The sequence below is a fragment of the Podarcis gaigeae genome (genome assembly GCF_964106915.1).
Source record: "Podarcis gaigeae genome assembly, chromosome: 10".
NCBI lineage: Eukaryota > Metazoa > Chordata > Lepidosauria > Squamata > Lacertidae > Podarcis > Podarcis gaigeae.
This window is the reverse complement of record NC_139686.1, coordinates 9,261,616-9,283,365: the sequence shown is the minus strand read 5'-3', so window position 1 is coordinate 9,283,365 and position 21,750 is coordinate 9,261,616. Positions and strand designations below refer to the sequence as shown.

Below are 21,750 nucleotides of genomic sequence, written 5' to 3'. Positions count from 1 at the left end.
ATTGGGAATGGGTGGACTTTGCATGCAGAACCCAACATGATGAAAAAGCTTCTCCTGAGGTTTACCGGTTATGGAACAGTTTCGACTCAGGAACAATCCAAGCTTCGGATAACCAGCAACCAAACACTCAGAATAGACTCCCCTCAAGAGACAATTCAAAGGACAAGCATGGCTTCCAAATACGAGGAAAGTTTAAATATCAGATATTTATTACACTTCTTATAATAAAAGCGTAAAAAAGCAACAACAGTTGAGTCGAGATTAGTCCTCAGGCTTTTTGTTTTCAAAATAGAGTTTTGCAACCTGATTTTTTTTTTTTTACGAGTGATCCGTGTGCAGATTTATGAGTGATCTGTGCAGTTTGCATGCCAGAAGAGTCCGCTCCAGACATACAATCTTGATTCTTTCAAGGATGCAGTGTTACCATTCAGACCCACACAAAATCTGCCACCAGCTGGCCAGCCAGAATCAAGTCAACCCACTTTCGTCTCATTTGCATGAGCACAGCTCAGGAGAACAAAATGCAACCAACAATGTAATCTTCTGTCGATCAAATACCCAGCACCATACTCCCGAGAAAAGACCAGGAATGATGGAGAATCCCATGGGCATTATCACTTTTGGACGCAATGGGATGGCGCCACCTTGTGATCCTTATTTAAATGCATAATTGCCACAGTCGCTCCACTTTCCAGGAAAACCAAAGATGGGCGCATCATTTGCGAAGCATCCTTATTGAAGATCTCTCAGTTGCCACTGTCCCCTCCTTTTGGCTCAGCTTGCAATCCCCATTTAAACCGAAACCAGGTGGTCCAATGGTCTTGTCGTCGGATTGACTCGGAGGAAAGATCCTGACTGTTCCTGGTCACTTGCAGAATGGTCAAAATCCACAGCCGGACACAGCAGCACCTGCAAAACCAAGGTGGAAAAGCAACATGCCAACTTAATTCTTACTTCATTTATATAGTGCCACTTTTTTAATTGTAACGGGTCACCGCGTATTGCACATTTTAAATCAGGGAAGTTTGTATTTAAATGTTTCAATGGGGTTGTTTTATTGTGTATCTTAATCAATGCTTCATATATTTAACGTTTGTGTAATGTAGCCCGTCTAGGAGAAGGAAGACTCTGATCCTAAACTGTTGCAGCCTCACTCATTTTTGAGAAAGGATTCAGGAGTAAAACCTGAGGAACAATCCATACTCGCTGCCTTGTGAGACAATTTTGGGAGAAGAAAATCCTAAGGAGTAAACCCTACCTACACAGATCAGATTAAAAACTTAAAAATATTCAATATTTTTTTTTAAATTTAGCTGTTTACTGTTTCTTATAATAAAACCTTTAAGCGGCTAACAAAAAAACCCCCATTAAAATCATCAATAAGAGACTGTTAAAAACAGGTATTTAAAAGATAACAGTAAGCTTAGTAAAGGTAAAGGGTAAAGGGACCCCTGACCATTTGGTTCAGTCGTGACCGACTCTGCGGTTGCGGTGCTCATCTCGATTTATTGGCCGAGGGAGTTGGCGTACAGCTTCCGGGTCATGTGGCCAGCATGACTAAGCCGCTTCTGGCGAACCAGAGCAGCGCACGGAAACGCCGTTTACCTTCCTGCTGGAGTGGTACCTATTTATTTACTTGCATTTTGATGTGCTTTCGAACTGCTAGGTTGGCAGGAGCAGGGACCAAGCAACGGGAGCTCACCCTGTCGCGGGGATTCAAACCACCAACCTTCTGATCAGCAAGCCCTAGGCTCTGTGGTTTAACCCACAGCGCCACCTGTGTCCCTTAACAGTAAGCTTAAAACAAATTAAAACACATGCCGAGCAAATTTGATCACCACACTGACCCACCCATGGCCATCAAAAACTGATGGATTGTTTTGTAATTTTGATGCTGTTGCAGAAAGATTCAGCTAACAGCATGCCCTGCATGGCCCCAATTTATTTAACCACCGTACAATCCTATACACGTCTATTCAGAAGCAAGTCCCATTGAGTTCAACAGGGGTTACTCGCAAGGTGCATAGGACTGTTTAGAGAATGTAACGCAAACATTCAGCAGAGTGCCTTGAAAGCTCACCCCCGGAAAAACAGGGTAGTTAACAATGTACCAACAGCTCTTCTTGGCTCCAGCACAAATGACTGTTTGTTCCTTTCTTGTCTACCTCCCAAAGTTGCACGTTCATTTGCAGAAAACGGAACAATAGGATCTGCCCGTGTTTTAGTTACGGTTAAGGCTGCAATCAGGGACACGGGTGGCGCTGTGGGTAAAAGCCTCAGCACCTAGGGCTTGCCGATCGAAAGGTTGGCGGTTCGAATCCCCGCAGCGGGGTGCGCTCCCGCTGCTCGGTCCCAGCGCCTGCCAACCTAGCAGTTCGAAAGCACCTCCGGGTGCAAGTAGATAAATAGGGACCGCTTACTAGCGGGAAGGTAAACGGTGTTTCCGTGTGCGGCTCTGGCTCGCCAGAGCAGCGATGTCACGCTGGCCACGTGACCCGGAAGTGTCTTCGGACAGCGCTGGCCCCTGGCCTCTTGAGTGAGATGGGCGCACAACCCCAGAGTCTGGCAAGACTGGCCCATATGGGCAGGGGTACCTTTACCTTTTTAAGGCTGCAATCGGCAGGAATGGCCGGGGGTGGGGGTGGGGAGGAGGCAGCCCCTGTGATGACCAGAAAGCTAAAGAGGAAATCCAAACACAGTGAACATCCTCCCATTTAAGGAGGAAGTGGGAGAGGATGGCAGACACCACAGCATGTGATGCCTAAAGTCCTAAGGAGAAAAGAAAGCCTTGCAGGATCAGGCCAGTGACCTACCGATTTCTCACAGTGGCCAAGCAGACACTCCAAGGCAGGGTGAGCAAACTTTTTCAGCAGGGGGCCGGTCCACTGTCCCTCAGACCTTGTGAGAGGCCAGACTCCTTTTTTGGGGGGGGGGGAATGAACGAATTCCTATGCCCCACAAATAACCCAGAGATGCATTTTAAATAAAAGGACACATTCTACTCATGTAAAAACACACAGATTCCCAGACCGACCGCAGGCCGGATTGAGAAGGCGATTTGGCTGGATACGGCCCCCGGGCCTTAGTTTGCCTACCCACGCTCTAAGGGGAAGAATGGAAGCAGGATCTGAGCTTAACAGTTCGCTCCTGGCTTGCAAATTTCCAGCAATTGGCATTCAGAGGCGACAGTGAATACAAAATGTAGCCATGAATTTGCCTAAAGGGAAGCTGAGACTCCAATACTTTGGCCACCTCATGAGAAGAGAAGACTCCCTGGAAAAGATGTTGGGAAAGATGGAGGGCATAAGGAGAAGAGGACGACAGAGGAGGAGATGGTTGGATAGTGTTTCTCCAAGCTACCAGGATGAGTTTGACTAAACTGCAGGAGGCAGTGGAAGACAGGAGTGCCTGGCGTGCTCTGGTCCATGGGATCACGAAGCGTCGGACACGACTAAACAACTAAACAACAACAACAAAAGTTACCCCTGACTGTACATCCAGTCGTGGCCGACTCTGGGGTTGCGGCGCTCAACTCGCTTTATTGGCCGAAGGAGCCGGCGTACAGCTTCTGGGTCATGTGGCTAGCATGACAAAGCCGCTTCTGGCGAACCAGAGCAGCGCACGGAAACGCCATTTACCTTCCCACCTATTTATCTACTTGCACTTTGATATGCTTTCAAACTGCTAGGTTGGCAGGAGCAAGGACCGAGCAATGGGAGCTCACCCCGTCGCGGGGATTCAAACAACCGACCTTCTGATCAGCAAGCCCTAGGCTCTGTGGTTTAACCCACAGTGCCATCCACGTCCCTGTGATGAATTTGCCTAATCCTCTTTAAAGCCGTCCAAGTTGGTGGGCATCTCTTGGGAGTGAGTTCTACTGTTTAACTATATGCTGTGTGAATAATTGCTTCCTCCTTCTGTCTGCCCTAAGTCTTGTCAAGCCAGTCAGTCAGTCCCCCTTTCCCAAGGAATTCTGGGAAATGGAGCACTGTGAGGGGAAAAGGGGTCTCAGCACCCTTATCAAGCTACAGCTCCCAGGATCCTCTGGGGGAAAGACGTGACTGTTTAAAGCAATATAATACTCCTGTCCTCCTAGTGGTGCAGCAGTAAAAGTGCTTGCACATTTACAAAGCTAAGCAGGATCTAGGGTGGTTTCAAACTGGGTGGGGGACTGAGTGTTGAGAATCTGGCATTGCAGGGAGTGGGACTAGATGACCCTTGGTGTCCCGGGAAGATCACCTCAGAGCTGCTAACACGGTGGTTTGTCTTCACCTGTGGAGACATACTCCATTGTCCCTTGAGACAGATGGTGGCAAAAAAACCACCCATTATTATTATTATTATTATTATTATTATTATTATTATTATTTCCTCGAGTTTCTAAAGGTATGATTTCTAGGCAGGTTTTGCACATTTCTCCTTCAGAATGGGCAGCAAGCCTGACATTTATTTCCTTGTGAAGGAAAGCATAGGATATTCTTCTCTCGATTTCCTTTTTTAATAGTAGCAGTTATGGAGCTCAGGCAGGACTGCATGAATATTTGGTCTGCTCCTATTCAAGCCTTGCAGGAACTGTATACTTGCCCCCTCTGCCGTACTCTGCACTGCGAAGAATGGAGAGCTTTATTTCAAAGATAGGACCTGAAATCTAAGTGGGGTGGATAGCTCTTGGCGCCTGCTTGCAGCCAGACATGATCAATGCGGATAAAGCTCTTGAGGTACTTGACCAGAAGTGAAGCCAGGAGTCCAGGTTAAAAAAAAAGTCTCTACTGTACATCTCTTTGAGGAGCAGGAAGAGAAACTGAAGGGAAATCTGTTCCAAGTATTTTCAGCTGAGTGAGCAAAGAAGAACTATGATTAAGATCGATCTCAACCAATCCTTCACGTTCCAGAGGGTCTACTTGCACCCTGCTATAACTAAAATTTCTGCGGCTGTTGTTTGTTTTAAACTGTTTTTAAGCAGCGATTCTCAACCTGTGGGTCCCCAGATGTTGTTGGACTACAACTCCCATCATCCCTGATGTTATGTACTGAGTTGAATAGGATCCAAAAGGCAGCAGTCTGATTGGTCCTAGAACAATAGGATTCAGAATGCAGCAGTCTGATTGGTCCTAGAACAATAGGGTCCAGAATGCAGCAGTCTGATTGGTCCACAGGAGCCAACCAATCCAGCTCCAGGTGGAAGTGAATCCGCAACCAGATTGGCCTACAGGTGAATCCCAGAATTAGCCAATCACGTGGGGCCCATTGTGTAAATAATGTATATAAAGCAGACATTCTGGGGGAACTTCCATTCCTCCTCACCACTATGAGCTGAATAAAGAGCATGAAATCCACTCTCGACTCAAGAGTATATTTCACCTGAGCTCTGGCCTTGCTAGCTAAGGGTGATGGGAGTTGTAGTTCAACAACATCTGGGGACCCACAGGTTGAGAAAGGTTGGTTTTTAAGGCTCAATTTTTAATCCTTGCAAACTGCCCTGGACAGAGTGAAGGTCTCTCTATACAGTAGACAGAGGCAGAGAGCCAACCACTGTCTACTACAACTAGGAGGCCTCCTCCTCTTCCTTCCAGCTAGAATTTGTACATTGCCAAAGAACTGAATTTTAAATACAAACACACGCAGTCCCTGGAAACCGACAGGAGCGAGGTTAAACGACACAGACAACGATCAACCTCGTTATGCCCTTTGACCACAATGCATATGCAAACAGAGACATGGGATGCTACAAACACAACCTCCCCAGGGGCCCAAGTTGTGTTAGCAAAGGCCGAGAACAAAGACCTGCCGGGAAAATATTATGGATCTTTTCCTTTGAACTTGCAATGAAGGTCATGGAGGACACTGAGCCGAGAGGAAGAGCCTCCTTGTCTGCTTTTGGGAACAACAGGAAGATTTCGACCTGCCTGGTTAGTGCCCAATGCCTGCATTGAGTGTTCCAATGTGGGGTGGGGATTTCCCCCCACTTTTCTTAAGATGGGGATTTCTTCCTCGCACCAATTCAGTGAGTCACCGCCGCTCATTTTATGGCGGAAAATTGAGACACAAAAACTTCTATTTTATTCTTTGCCAACCAGATGCCCTGCAGAAGTTCTGGAACAGGAGGAGGTGCAGGGACCAGGAGTTGGCCTGCAAAATATCTGGAGGTTTTATAAGGATTTTAAAGGATGTTTGGCTTGTGCTAGATAGCGGAGCAATGCCTGTTTTTAGAACCTTGTGCTTAATGCACACAAAATCAGCTGGACTTTCTTTTCCTTTTAGAAAATCTTTTCCTTTTACAAAGGTAAAGGGACCCCTGACCATTAGGTCCAGTCGTGGCCGACTCTGGGGTTGCGGCGCTCATCTCGCTTTACTGGCCGAGGGAGCTGGCGTACAGCTTCCGGGTCAGGTGGCCAGCATGACTAAGCCGCTTCTGGCAAACCAGAGCAATGCACGGAAACGCCGTTTACCTTCCCGCCAGAGTGGTACCTATTTATCTACTTGCACTTTGACGTGCTTTCAAACTGCTAGGTTGGCAGGAGCAGGGACCGAGCAACGGAAGCTCACCCAGTCACAGGATTCGAACCGCCGACCTTCTGATCGGCAAGTGCTAGGCTCTGTGGTTTAACCCACAGCGCCACCTGCATCCCTCTTTTCCTTTTAGTTTCTTCTTAAAAGAAAAGAGAAAGGGCAAGAGGGAGCATTTAATGCTGTGAAAATGTTGGGGAAATCCTCGGAAGGACTTCTGCAAACAGGACAGCCACTATCCCAGAGGACAGAATCTCCACCTTATGCACAACCAGTTATTCAAAAGACATCTCAGGCAACATCTGCACCATACATTTAAAGCAGCATCGTGCCAGTTTCTGTAAGACATCTTGATTCCCAGTTCTGGGGGAAAGGCAGAATAAAAATGATAATAAAAAGGCAACAGAATTAGGGACGTGGGTGGCGCTGTGGGTTAAACCACTGAGCCTAGGGCTTGCCAGTCAGAAGGTCGGTGGTTCGAATCCCCATGACGGGGTGAGCTCCCGTTGCTCGGTCCCTGCTCCTGCCAACCTAGCAGTTCAAAAGCACGTCAAAGTGCAAGTAGATAAATAGGTACCGCTCTGGCGGGAAGGTAAACGGCGTTTCCGTGCGCTGCTCTGGTTCTCCAGAAGCAGCTTAGTCATGCTGGCCACATGACCCGGAAGCTGTACGCCGGCTCCCTCGGCCAATAAAACGAGATGAGTGCCACAACCCCAGAGTCGGTCACGACTGGACCTAATGGTCAGGGGTCCCTTTACCTTTACATTTTTTATTTGATGGGTCTTCTGTTCTCACCTGGTATTCTTCATCCCGCAAAGCTCGTGAGATTTCCATCACTCCACTGATTTCAAAGCTTTCTTTCTGCTTGTGCTTCTTCATGATCAAGCTGTCCACTACCCAAAACATAACAGCCTTAAAAAGAGAGAAAAACAAAGGGGGGAAACTATTCATACAGTCGTACCTTGGTTTTCGAACAGCTTAGTTCTCGAACGTTTTGGCTCCCGAACACCGCAAACCCGGAAGTGAGTGTTCCGGTTTGCGAACGTTCTTTGGAACCTGAACGTCCAATGGGGCTTCCGTGGTTTCTGATTGGCTGCAGGAGCTTCCTGCAGCCAATCAGAAGCCACACTTTGGTTTCCAAGCATTTTGGAAGTCGAACAGACTTCCGGAACAGATTCCGTTCGACTTCCGAGGTACGACTGTACTTGAAGAACGGAGAGACAGACATTAGGTTCTGTACTTCCAGGGTGGAAAACCTGATTTTTTTTCGCAGGAGATAGGGTATATTTTGTTGTTGCTGTTGTTCAGTTTTGGGTCCCCGCTAAAACGTAAGGAAGATTCCCTGTCAGTACAGTGGTACCTCAGGTTACAGATGCTTCCGGTTACAGACTCCACTAACCCAGAAATAGTGCTTCAGGTTAAAAACTTTGCTTCAGGATGAGAACAGAAATCATGCTCTGGCAGTGCAGTGGCAGCAGGAGGCCCCATTAGCTAAAGTGGTACCTCAAGTTAAGAACAGTTTCAGGTTAAGAACGGACCTCCAGAACGAATTAAGTTCTTAACCCGAGGTACCACTGTACAAAAATACGCAAGAAAAGAACAAGCAACACCCAGACACATAAAACAAAAGCCAGCATTTTGGAGGGTGGAGCAAATCCATTCATGATTCCCTGGCAGGACTTCAAGGAACTCATGTACAAAAAGCAAAAGTTAAGAGTGATTGATCAGAAACAAAGCCATCCTGTGTTTCTTCTAAGCATTTAAACCGAACGCTCTCCTGCCACAGGGCTCTGACATCAGAGACATACTGCTGTAACAGGGGCATAGTGTAGGGGGTGCCAGAGGGGCTGTGGCCCCGGGCACAGATTTTTTAGGGGGTGTGAAGCGGGCACCCCATGCAGGTGCCCCCCAGCGCAGCACAGTCTGGAGCTCCTGTTCTGGAATTGGGGAAACCAACGCTCACGGAAAGGAGCACCAGGCCGTGCCGTGCCGTGCTGGGGGCCTGGTGTGGGGCACCTGCTTTGTGCCTGCCAAGTGCTGCATCAGCTGCCCAGGGGGCGGCAGGGGGCACAGCATGTGGTTTTGACCACAAACTTGACATGAGCCAACAGTGTGACGCGGCAGCTAAAAAAGCCAATGCAATTCTGGGCTGCATCAATAGGAGTATAGCATCTAGATCAAGGAAAGTAATAGTGCCACTGTATTCTGCTCTGGTCAGACCTCACCTGGAGTACTGTGTCCAGTTCTGGGCACCACAGTTCAAAAAGGACACTGACAAACTGGAAGGTGTCCAGAGGAGGGCAACCAAAATGGTCAAAGGCCTGGAAACGATGCCTTATGAGGAACGGCTAAGGGAGCTGGGCATGTTTAGCCTGGAGAAGAGGAGGTTAAGGGGTGATATGATAGCCATGTTCAAATATATAAAAGGATGTCACATAGAGGAGGGAGAAAGTTTGTTTTCTGCTGCTCCAGAGAAGCGGACATGGAGCAATGGCTCCAAACTACAAGAAAGAAGATTCCACCTAAACATTAGGAAGAACTTCCTGACAGTAAGAGCTGTTTGACAGTGGAATTTGCTGCCAAGGAGTGTGGTGGAGTCTCCTTCTTTGGAGGTCTTTAAGCAGAGGCTTGACAACCATATGTCAGGAGTGCTCTGATGGTGTTTCCTGCTTGGCAGGGGGTTGGACTCGATTGCCCTTGTGGTCTCTTCCAACTCTATGATTCTATGATTCTATGATTCTATGATTCGTGTCCCCACACCGCTGTCCCCAAGCGGAATTGCAAGGCTCAATTCTAGGGAAGCTGGCGTGAGAAGGGCGAGACAGCCGTGCCGATAGGGGCTGGTGTGGCCTTGATGGGGGCTGGGCAGGCAAAGTGGGCTCTGTTTGTGCCCTGCCCCTGGCATGGGCACTCGTGTGCTCATGCACACACACAACCACACACACAAATGCTTCACTGCTGCACTGTAAACTAAGAGACTATTATTTCTTCTGAAGTGGTCCCCCACTATAACATCAGCACAAATACTGAGGGTAGAGGCTAAACTGAGTTTTGGTCGAGAAAACAGCTGCAACACACTCAACTTATATGATCCCACAACGCTTTGTTGCAAAATAATGACTGTCTGGGTTTGGAAAAGCAGGTAATAAACGATAGCAAGAAATTATAATGAGCTCACATAGTAACACTACGTGCCAAATCTTTTTATGTCCCTCCCCGGCTGATGGCTTCCTACTGCTCTGAAAAGATTTCCCATAAATGCTCTATGTTTTCTTCTTTTTTAAAACAACAGCCGTACGATTTGTCATTTGATGGAACAAGCTGGAGTGCAGATAGCAGCTTCCTTTTTTCTTTTTTTTTACTAGCATATTTTTATAGCTCTGGTCCAATCCCCTTTAAAAATAATTCTGCTCTGTCAGATATGCAAAAAAGCCAGCATCCTTAATCCAGATACCTTCATCACCACTTGCACTTGTATCCTTTAGATTTCTGCAGACATGCAAAATGCCTGTTATTTTCCAAACTCTTGCTTATTATTGAAGAGAATTTGAGAATGCAACTTTCTGGTTTTGTTGCCTTGCCAAGAGGTCTCCGGATTATGGAATCCGTGGGTTCTGGTCAGTCTCCTCCCACCTCTTTCCCCCAGGCCTCAGCACAAAAAGAGAGGGGTATTTGTTCCTCTTCATCCGGGGCAGACAATTAAAGGGCAAATCTTTTTAAAGCTGCATTGAGCTTCCAACCTCAACATCAGCTTCCCAGCTTCAGAAAGAGCCAATCGCCATTGCTCTGTAGCAGAGAACCTGTTTTATATGCAGAAGGTATTGATCGCTGGCACCTCCAGGTATGGCTGAGTTCTGTCCAAAATCCTGGACAGCTGTTGCCAGTCAGCGTAGCCAATACTGACCTAGATTGACCCATGGTCTCCACCCAGCATAAGGAGGGTTTCCTATGTCATCATGAACCAGTAGATCGCCAGTGTTGAAGCAATGATTCTTCAACATCAACTTCGTTGGACTGGTCATGTTGTGCGGATGCCTAATTATCGTCTCCCAAAGCAACTACTCTCTTCCGAACTTAAAAATGGGAAGTGTAATGCTGGTGGTCAACAAAAGAGGTTTAAAGACTCTCTCAAGGCAAAACTTTAAAAATGTAGTATAAACACCGACAACTGGGAAACACTGGCCTGTGAGTGCTCCAGTTGGAGAACAGCCTTTACCAAAGGGGTCATGGGCTTTGAAGACACTCGAACTCAGGATGAAAGGGAGAAACGTGATAAGAGGAAGGCACGCTTGGCAAATCCACACCGTGATCAATTCCCGCCCAGAAACCAGTGTCCCCACTGTGGAAGGATGTGTGGTTCCAGAATTGAATTGGCCTCCACAGTCACTTACGGACTCATTGTTAAAACCGTGTTTATGGAAGACAATCTTACTCGGCTACAAGTGATTGTCAAAGAAGAAGAATCAATATTGGACAAATCTGTCAATTTTGGTCTCTCTCTGTTTCTCATGTTCGTCTTTAAAGCTCAGTTCTCCATCTCAGTTTGTGGATTTATTTATTTTTTAGTCCGCACGAAAATGCACTTGCACTTTTATCTGTAACCCCCTTTTCAGTCCTGCCAGGGAAAAAGGCAGGGTATAAATAAATATACAGTGGTACCTCAGGTTACATACGCTTCAGGTTACAGACTCCGCTAACCCAGAAATAGTGCTTCAGGTTAAGAACTTTGCTTCAGGATGAGAACAGAAATCGGGCTCCGGCAGCGCAGCGGCAGCAGGAGGCCCCATTAGCTAAAGTGGTGCTTCAGGTTAAAAACAGTTTCAGGTTAAGAATGGACCTCCAGAACAAATTAAGTACTTAACCTGAGGTACCACTGTAGTTTACATTTATATTTATTTAGTGCTAATTTCTCCCTCACATTTGCCCTAGTAGACGCAGAGCTGTAGCTAGGTGATCTTGCGCCCCTGGCAGAACCGTCCAGATTGTGTCCTCCAGCCAAGAAAAATAGGGGAACCCCTCCCTCATATCATATAAAGACCCTCTATTAAAAACCTTTTCTTATAAGGCAATAATCAATATTTTTTTATTTATACACATACTTATGGGCATATTTTAGCCGATTTTGCACCCTGCCCTCACCTGCACCCATGGCAGGGGCCTTCCTCGCCACCCCTTAGCTATGGCCCTGAGTGGACGTATTTTTGCAAAGCAATTTCACCCAGTATAATGCACATCCATTACACTGTTTTGCACACTTTGACCCAGGGCATGTACTTAATCTAAGCATTACGTGCTTGAAGAGAGCAAGTTCTGAAGGACAACTGTGTCTCAGCACACTTCCCCACCCCCCAGAAAGTGTGAATTAGGTACTGTATGTGTGCCTTTAAATATAACAGAATCAAATTTCTCCCTGACTCATACCTCCAGTCCACCTGGCTTTCCTCAGAGCCCAGCCGCCACCTCATATTTCCAAAGGCTGAGATCTTCCTCCACATCAGTATTTTATCACAGGGTGAAAATCCCCACCCCACCCCCCGGCCGAGCCACTTCAAGATTGCAGCCTGAAAACAGACAGAATGCTCAAGATTTCCTCCCAGAAGTTACTCACGTTGACTATAAAAGGGACCACAAGCATCACCAAGAACAGCTCCAGCTGTGGATCAGGAATGTAGTTCAGAAGAATCTCTTGAAGCTGGAGAAGGTATAAAATACCACACACCTTTTAAAGAGATTAAATGCGTCTTGCATGCTTACTAAACAAGGTCTGGTCCATGTGATCCCCTTCAGATGTTAGGTACGACTACAAATCCCATCATCCCTGCCCACACTATCTAGAGAGGAAATGGTATGTTTGCAGTTGAGGACGTTTGCAAATGTGCCCTTGCCAAGTCTCAGTGGTGTAGCGTGGGTTGTCAGCACCCGGGACAAGGCAAGTAATTTGCACCCCCTAACCCGTGGATTTGCGCACCCTAACCCGTGGATTTGCGCCCCCAAACCCTAACCCCAGATGTTGCGGCCGGTGCGGCCGGCCCCCCCTGCACGCCCCACGCTACGCCACCGCCAAGTCTGAAACTGGCTTCGTGCAGAGTTGACGAGTTTCAAGCCCAGCGGTTCAGGAAATCTAGAAACCCAAGTTGTTTGCGATTTTCCTTTCGTCTCACAATGATCTACAGATTTTTAAACTGCAGCCACGCATCACACTCAGCTGTCCCCAGCCCACTTGGGAATGCGTTTGCAAGAATGTGCGAATCAGGGATTCCTTTGTGGTGGTTAAAGCTAAAGGGACCCCTGACTGTTAGGTCCAGTCGTAGACGACTCTGGGGTTGCGGCATTCATCTCGCTTTATTGGCCGAGGGAGCCGGCGTACAGCTTCTGGGTCATGTGGCCAGCTTGACTAAGCTGCTTCTGGTGAACCAGAGCAGCACACGGAAACACTGTTTACCTTCCTGCCAGAGTGGTACCTATTTATCTACTTGCACTTTGATGTGCTTTCGAACTGCTAGGTTGGCAGGAGCAGGGACCGAGCAACGGGAGCTCCCCCCGTTGCGGGGATTCGAACCACCGACCTTCTGAATGGCAAGCCCTAGGCTCAGTGGTTTAACCCACAGCGCCAACTGTGTCCCTATAGTTTTTCCTATTTCTTCCTTGCGAACAGATCCACAAGTTAAAAACAAACCCAGTGTTTCAGGTGTCTCGTTTGTTGGTCAAAGGAACACATCACAAAGCTTATACCCAGAACAAACTTAGTTGGTCTCTAAGGTGCTACCGGACAAGTTTTTGATTTTTTTACAAATTAACCCATTAGCCATGCATGAAAGTATGGGCGACTACACTGAATCTAACCCAAGAAGTATCTCTAGACCAGGGGTCAGCAAACTTTTTCAGCAGGGGGCCAGTCCACTGTCCCTCAGACCTTGTGGGGGGCTGGACTATATATATATATATTTAATGAATGAATTCCTGTGCCCCACAAATAACCCAGAGATGCATTTTAAACAAAAGGACACATTCTACTCATGTAAAAACACACTGATTCCCGGACCATCGGTGGGCCGGATTTAGAAGGCAATTGGGCTGGATCCAGCCCCCGGGCCTTAGTTTGCCTACCCATGCTCTAGACCAGCCTTTCTCAACCTGTGGGTCCCCAGATATTGTTGAACTACAACTCCCATCACCCCTAGCTAGCAAGGCCAGAGCTCAGGGATGATGGGAATTGTAGTCCAACAACATCTGGGGACCCACAGGCTGAGAACCACTGCTCTAGACTAAGGTCCCATCTGTACTATGCATTCAAAACAGTATCATACCACTTTAAGCAGTCAGGGCTGGGAATCCTGGGAACTGTAGTTTATGAAGGGTGCTGAGAGTTGTTTGGAGACGCCCCTTGTCCTCTTACAGACCTACAATACCCAAAGCTCCCTAGAAAGAGGGATTGTTTGTTTCACCACTCAGAACACTGCAGCTCCCTTTTCTGCTTCCTCTTATGGAATAGTTAACATACACCTTTCTGACCTTCGTCCAGCCAGGAATGAGCAAGACAAGGCCAACTGTCGTCTTCTCAAAGACCATAATCAACAGGTAGAGGATGCATTGTCCAATCCAAGCAGCTGCTTGTGGAGGATCACCTGGAAGAAAACGAAACGATGGAGGTGAACCCCAAGTCCGTGGGCCTATAGAAGAATCGGCAAAGCTGACAGGGAAGCCAATCACCCAATAGCACTCAACAACCACCAGCCGCTTTTTCCTTTACACTGATGCATATCTGCAAGACAACAGAGAGCCGTTGTAGTACAGTGGTTAGAGTGTTGGACTAGGACCTGGTAGGTACAGGTAAAGGGACCCCTGACCATTAGGTCCAGTCGTGACCAACTCTGGGGTTGTGGCGCTCATCTCGCTTTATTGGCCGAGGGAGCCGGCATACAGCTTCCGGGTCATGTGGCCAGCATGACTAAGCTGCTTCTGGCGAACCAGAGAAGCATGGAAACATCGTTTATCTTCCCGCTGGAGTGGTACCTATTTATCTACTTGCACTTTGATGTGCTTTTGAACTGCTAGGTTGACAGGAGCAGGGACCGAGCAACGGGAGCTCACCCCGTCGTGGGGATTCGAACCGCCGACCTTCTGATCAGCAAGTCCTAGGCTCTGTGGTTTAACCCACAGCACCACCCTTAGGACCTGGTAGACCAGGGTTCAAATCTCCACTCGGTCCACTGGGTGCACTTGGGCCCAGACACTTACTCTCACTCTAACCTACCTTACAGGGCTGTTGTGAGAATAAAGTAGGGAGGAGGAGGACTATGTAAGTGTCAGGGACTGGGCAGAGGAGGAATGGTGGAGAACGCCGCCCCCCAGCCTGAACCTTCCAATGAAGAAGACAATAGTTCAGAATTATAACAGGGGTTTTTGAGGGAGGTCACAGTTCAGAGGCAGATGAGGGGGAAAGCTGGGAAATAATGGGAGAAGGAGAGAAGAAGAAGAGTTTGGATTTGATATCCCGCTTTATCACTACCCAAAGGAGTCTCAAAGCGGCTGACATTCTCCTTTCCCTTCCTCCCCCACAACAAACACTCTGTGAGGTGAGTGGGGCTGAGAGGCTTCAGAGAAGTGTGACTTGCCCAAGGTCACCCAGCAGCTGCATGTGGAGGAGCGGGGAAGTCAACCTGGTTCACCAGATTACGAGTCCACCGCTCTGAACCACTACACCACACTGGTGGAGAAGGAGGAAGAGGACACCCCAGTGGGGTGACAGCTGTCGGACACAGTGTCTTTAGAAAGCATTCCAGACCACCTCCCTCTCCTAGAACATGGCAGGCCTTGAAAGTAGGAGAGCAAAGAGCTAAAAGGCAGAGACACTTTTCAGCACCTGTAGAGATGGTGAATGAGGAAGTGGGAGAGACACCATGAAAATCTTAGGGAGATTCAGGGCACTTGGAGAGTCTCATATCTTGAGGTTCAGAAACACCAGAAGCTGTGAGGGTTTGCTGGCATGTAACCAGACATCCTGAATTATGTAGGCAGGACGAGCGAGAAGAACATTGTAAGCAGCAAGAAATGAGAATTTATTCAGGCATTCTGAAATGATCGTGTTATGAAGAAAAGCGTTCAACCTCGTTCAAAAGAAAATCCAGATGTTCTCTTGCGGGGATAAAAAGACGGTTGCTACATTTCCAAAAGTTACGTAAGATTTAGAAGCCACCCAGCGGCTCACTGACGTCAACCCTTTGCACAAAGAGCAAATTCTGGAGAGTCAGTGCAGTGGTGTGGAGACTGGCACTGCGGGGACTTGGGTTCAAGTGGGTGCCGAGTTTTGTGTGAGAAGCTGTGTGCCCTCCTTGCCCTATTTTGCTTTGTGAGAGAAAGAAGACAATGCCCTTGTATGTTTCAGAGCACAATTCAGTGTCGGTGCTGACCTTTAAAGCCCTTAATGGCTTCTGCCCTGTCTACCTGAAGGAGCGTCTCCACCTCCATCATCCAGCCCGGACACTGAGGTCCAGCACCGAGGGCCTTCTGGCGCTGCCAGAAGCCAAGTCACAGGGAACCAGGCTGAGGGCCTTCTCGGTAGTGGCACCCGCCCTGTGGAACGCCCTTCTGTTAGATGTTGTAACTATATAACCCTTAGAAGACATCTGAAGGCAGCCCTGTACAGTGGTACCTTGGGTTACAGACGCTTCAGGTTATAGACTCTGCTAACCCAGAAATAGTACCTCGGGTTAAGAACTTTGCTTCAGGATGAGAACAGAAATTGTGCTCTGGCGGTGCGACGGCAGCGGGAGGCCCCATTAGCTAAAGTGGCGCTTCAGGTTAAGAACAGTTTCAGGTTAAGAACGGACCTCTGGAACGAATTAAGTACTTAACCAGAGGTACCACTGTATAGGGAAGTTCTTAATGTTTGAGGTTTTATCATGTTTTATGTGTGATGGAAGCTGCCCAGAGTGGCTGGGCCAACCCGGTCAGATGGATGGGGTTCAAATAATACTATTGTTATTGTATCTGGCCCCGCCCATTATCTTACCCCCAATAAATTTTTACTGTTTTCTTTACATATTCTTTCTTTCCATACATTCATCAATATATAAACCTTTTTGCTCTGCCGAGCTGTGACCTCCCTCCCTTCAGTTGATATCCCTTATCACGTTCTTTTCACGTATTTTATCATCACATCTTATCTATTTTACATTGTAGGAGTTACTTCAATCCTGCTAGTGTTTTTAAGTTTTTGCAGCTGTCCTTTAAATACTCAATATATTTACTCCAATTGTCCTGGAATCTCTGGTCGTCGTGGTTCCGAATTCTTCCGGTCAGTTTGGCTAGTTCGGCATACTCTGTCATTTTCGACTCCACAATGGTAGGAACTTCTTGTGATTTCCAATTGGAAATTGGCCTCAACCATTATCAGCAAGTGGCCCTCAGAACATTGCCCAGAAGGTTAATGTGGCCCTCAGGCTGAAAAAAGGTTCCCTGCTGCTGAATGATGTAATGACATTAACATCATTCAGGCATTGCACAAAACACAGAGGCTCAAATGGTCAGGGTAATGGGCAAAAAACAAAAAAACAAAAACCCTTGTCTTCCATGGCAGGCAGAGAGAACAAATGGATTGTTTCCTTTCTGCACTTGAACTCTGCTTCTCTTGAGCTCGGAATCTACTCCCTGCCAGTGCGCAGTGACCCTTGAAGAAGAAAAGGTTAGCTGACAGGAAAAAAAGAAAGACAGACAAAGCCACAACAAAACTACGGGGGCCTTTAAACATCTCGCAGCTGTTCCAACGCCACTAAACATTTCCAGATGAAACCACAAGCTCGGGTGCAAATGATGTGCTATGTAATTTTTTTAAAAAACAGCATAGCTGCCCACCTACTACTGCCAATTGGGATGGGAAAAGCACTTCAGATACAACCAAGTTCTCTCTCTGCTTGCAACCACATAAAACAAGTTTTGCACCCCTCAAAACGGTCAGTTATTCACTGCGGCATCAGCGCAAAGAACAGATGTCCCCAAAAATCTGAACACTGGAAGAGAAGGGGGGGGGGTAATGAAGATTTAGAGGAACAAAGACATCTGCAAAATATTTTCTTGCGAAAAAGAAGAGGGTTGCAAATGAAGTGTTTATGGGAGAATTTATAGGCCAAGGTCCAGAAGAAATGGGGGAAATTAGTTTGCATGCCTGAGGGAGATCTGGGCTTGTGTTTCTCCAATACCAGTCCTGCTGTCCTCCCTTCCCAGTGCAGGGTACGGTGTTTGGGGGATCTAGGGTGGACCCCCAAACTGTTTGTGTGATGTGCGAGTGGGGGGGGTGTTATTCCAAGGCAATTGAAAATCCCACAGGACTGGAGGCCTTTGATTGATTGATTGATTGGTTTATTACGGCCATTGGCCCATATCTAAAAACAATACATCCAAATTTATCCATAAACAATACAATTTAAACAGTTCCAAGTTAAAACACCCCTATAAAACCAATTTTACTTCATTTTGGTAAACTATACACAATAAGCTCCCTCTATGTCAACCGCAATTCAAATCCCTCAGACACTGTATCAAGTGGAGATTTGGAAGTTTATGCCATAATGCCAACCAGTAACAGAGGATGCATTTCCATAATGTGGTTTCTAGAGATGTAACATTTAGTTCGAGACGTATAGCAGTATTGCCTACACACCTGGGTAATTTTAGCAACCTTCTTAGCAGCTGGTTTTGGATTACCTCCAATTGGGTTAGATTAACAAAGGACCCCCCATATTGGAATTGCATATGCTATTGTTGCAATCACCTTTGCCCTGAAAACTTTTAACACTGATGGAATATGGAAAGCCCCATCTGAAAAGAAGGCCTTTATGTTTGGCTAGGGATGGAGAATTCTGTCTAGGGTGTCTTTTTAAGCACATTGACCTAATTACGACCTCCTGGACTAATGATACCTTGGCCGGAACAAATTACCCTTTGGATTCTGCACATTTTGCAAAATAGTTGTTTTTATTTATTTTTTAAAGGACCAAAATACATTTAAAAAACCACTGCATTTTAGGACGAAATACGTCAAGACCATGGGTAGGCAAACTAAGGCCTGGGGGCTGGATGCGGCCCAATCCCATTCTCAATCCAGCCCACAGGCGGTCCGGGAATCAACGTGTTTTTACAAGAGTAGAATGTGTGCTTTATTTAAAATGCATCCCTGGGTTATCTTGGGGGCATAAGAATTCGTTCATTTTTTTCCTTCAAAATATAGTCCGGCCCCCCACAAGGTCTGAGGAACAGTGGACTGGCCCTCTGCTGAAAAAGTTTGCTGACCCCTGGTCAAGACGGACAGACAGAAAGCTTTTTACCACAGATATTTTGGAATAAATATGCATTCCGTTGCCCCTCCCCCAATCTTTCTTTTAAATCTTAGGTGGTGTCAGGGAACTGCCATCGGAGGGACAGGTGGTGGAGAGGCTCCAGGAGAATAGGAGAGACTCTACAGCAGAAGAAGGAACCAGTAGGGGGAGAGCAGGAGTTCCAGCGGAAAGGGAATCGGGGGAGAGGCTCTGGGATACTTCTAGTGAGAACAGTGAGGAGGTAACAAGACCCCCTTTAGCAACCCCCACCCCTCGCCGGAAGCTGTCACACAGAGAGTCCAGGAGGCGCATGTCCGTCAAACAGCTTTTATGTTGGAGTAAGTTCCGTAGACGCCCACTGTCGGATTCTACCAGCGACTGACGGAGTCATGCTTTGGGGGCTCCGTTAGTGCCTAGGTTTGGGTGACCAGCCAAACCCCAGAGGGATCAAGCTTTTACGCACAAGCAGCTCATTATCCCATCACAGCAATCCGACAGTCTTTGAAAGCAGCTTGTGCAAGCAGAGGGCATCATGAGCGAACCAGCCGGAACCGGAGGAGCTGGAGCTGGAGCAGGTCCAAGCCTGGAAGAAAGGTACAGGGCGTTGGAGGTCCAGCTCGCGCTGCAAACGGCGAGGCTCGAGGAGAGGAGGGCTCAAGATGCGGATAAGGGAAAAACCACCCCACTTGCCAGAAAGGTGCCTGGATTGGTGCAGAAATTTGGGGGGGGATCCCAGGAACTATCAAGCCTTTAGGACAGAGATGCAATATGCTCTCAATGTACTGTTTGATGACTTCCCCGATGAGAACTCTAGAGTGGCGTACGTGATTGGCCATCTAGAGGGAGGGGCGAGGGACTGGATTAGGCCCCTGATGGCAGCCAATAATGAAATCTTAAAGGACACAATGAAATTTTTTCGCGCCATGGACTTGATGTTTTCCAGCGAGATTGAGCAAGGGGTGGTGCGCAGGCAGTTAATGGTGTGTAAACAGGGGAGCCGATCTGTACGTGAGTACTGGACTGAGTTCACCATGCTGATTCATAGACTGGGGTGGGACCTTGCGAGTGAACCTATTCAAATGCTGTTTGAAGAAGGGCTCTCTCCGGCTGTGAAAGATGAACTTTCCCGGGCGCCTAGGGCAGAGTCTATGGACCAGCTGACTAAATCTGCGCTGTCCATAGGAGCGCGCCAGGAAGCCAGAGCTTTGGAAAAGCGGGAAGGAAAGGGGGAACGTTGGAAGGACTTCCGCATTCCGGAGATTCCGGAGCAGCCTTTCCCGCCAGCAGAGCCGATGGAACTTGGAACAGCGCGCGCGTGCGCAGTTTCAAACACCAGTGAGGGGCGGAAGAAGGAGGGAAAGAGCGGCAAGAGATGTTATCTCTGCCAACAGCCAGGTCACTTTGCCAGAGTCTGTCCGCAAAGGAAGGAATGGCAAGGGATGGCGGGAACTGTTGGGGGAAAGGAGGAAGAAGAAATCAAGGAGCAAGTAAAAGCCAACGCCTGGCTGCCAACATCAGGGCACAGCAGCCAGGCCAGGGAGTAGTGAATGTGCCCACGCCGGAACCTCCAAGACCAGCGCTTGTGATAGAGGTGTTGCTGGAACTGGCAAACGGACACCCACTAAAGATAAAAGCGCTATTGGATTCAGGTAGTTCCTGTAATTTCATGAGTAAGGAGTTTGCAGCTGAACACCAGATACAGACTATCCCATTAAGTAAGCCTTTGCAGGTTACCACGATTGATGGGAGGGAACTGTTGGGAGGAGAAGTGAGCCAACAGACTGTACCAATGATAATGAGGGTGGCAAGACACACAGAACTGATAGCGTTTAACGTAGCCACCTTGGGAGGAGCTCCTATTATTTTGGGAATGAGCTGGCTGGCACTACACGATCCGCTAGTAGGCTGGCATCAGAGAGTGGTTTCCTTTGGATCAGCACATTGCCTAGAACACTGCAAGGAGGGAGAGGCTCAGGCAGGGGCCAGGGCCACTCTAGCAGGGATGGAAGTGATGGACAAGGGGAAGGTGCCACCACAATACGCTGACTTGATTGACGTCTTTAGCGAAAAGGAAGCAGATAAACTGCCCCCGCACAGACCCTTTGACTGTCAAATTAACTTACTCCCAGGAGCACAATTGCCAGTGGGCAAGCTGTATGCAATGTCAGACAATGAGATGCAGGAGTTAAGGGAGTTCATTGACAAGAACCTCAAGCGAGGTTTCATCAGAGAGTCACGAGCGGTGGGGGGCAGCCCAGTGTTCTTTGTGGACAAAAAACACACGGGTAAACCCAGGCTTGTGTGTGATTTCAGGGGCCTAAATGCAGTGTCAGAACCAGTGACGTTCCCTATGCCTAGAATTGATGACATTTTGACACGGGTGAGAAAAGGGAAAATTTTTACCAAGCTGGACCTTAGAGGGGCATATAACTTGATACATGTGAGAAAGGGGGATGAGTGGAAAACCACTATGTTCACCCCCTTGGGGGCCTTTGAGTACCTCGTTATGCCCTTCGGTCTACAGGCGGGCTCGGCCTGTTTTCAATCGTTCATGAATCACGTCCTGGGGCCATTGCTCTACAAGAACTGCGTAGCGTTCTTAGATGACGTCCTGGTATACTCAGAGAATGAGGAGCAGCATGTGCGAGATGTAAGAGAAGTACTGAGCAAACTGCGAGAAAATCGGCTGTGGGTGAAACTGGAGAAGTGTCAGTTTCATACCAGGGAGGTGGAATTCCTGGGGTACCGGTTGTCTGACAGGGGATTGGCCATGGATCCCAGCAAGGTTCAAGCGGTACTGGAATGGAAAACACCAAAGACCAAGAAGGACGTGCAAAGATTCCTGGGCTTCGGAAACTTCTATAGGAAGTTCATTAAAAACTTTGCCCATTTAACAGCGCCCATCACGGATTGTCTTAGCAGCAAGAAA

At 47.7% G+C, this 21,750-nt stretch overlaps 1 protein-coding gene across 1 annotated transcript in view; it reads right to left on the bottom strand.

The window, feature by feature from the left end:
* Positions 1–340: 340 nt before the first annotated feature.
* The window catches only part of LOC310825845 (store-operated calcium entry regulator STIMATE-like), a gene marked incomplete at its 5' end in the record, with an annotated part of 46,856 nt that continues 25,446 nt past the window's right edge, over positions 341–21,750 (bottom strand). The window contains 4 exons of the mRNA XM_083699667.1: positions 341–909; positions 7,303–7,419; positions 12,116–12,199; positions 14,020–14,132. Coding sequence (XP_083555793.1) covers positions 793–909; positions 7,303–7,419; positions 12,116–12,199; positions 14,020–14,132 — 431 coding nt within the window. The 3' untranslated portion in view covers positions 341–792. The remainder of the gene's footprint in view (positions 910–7,302; positions 7,420–12,115; positions 12,200–14,019; positions 14,133–21,750) is intronic.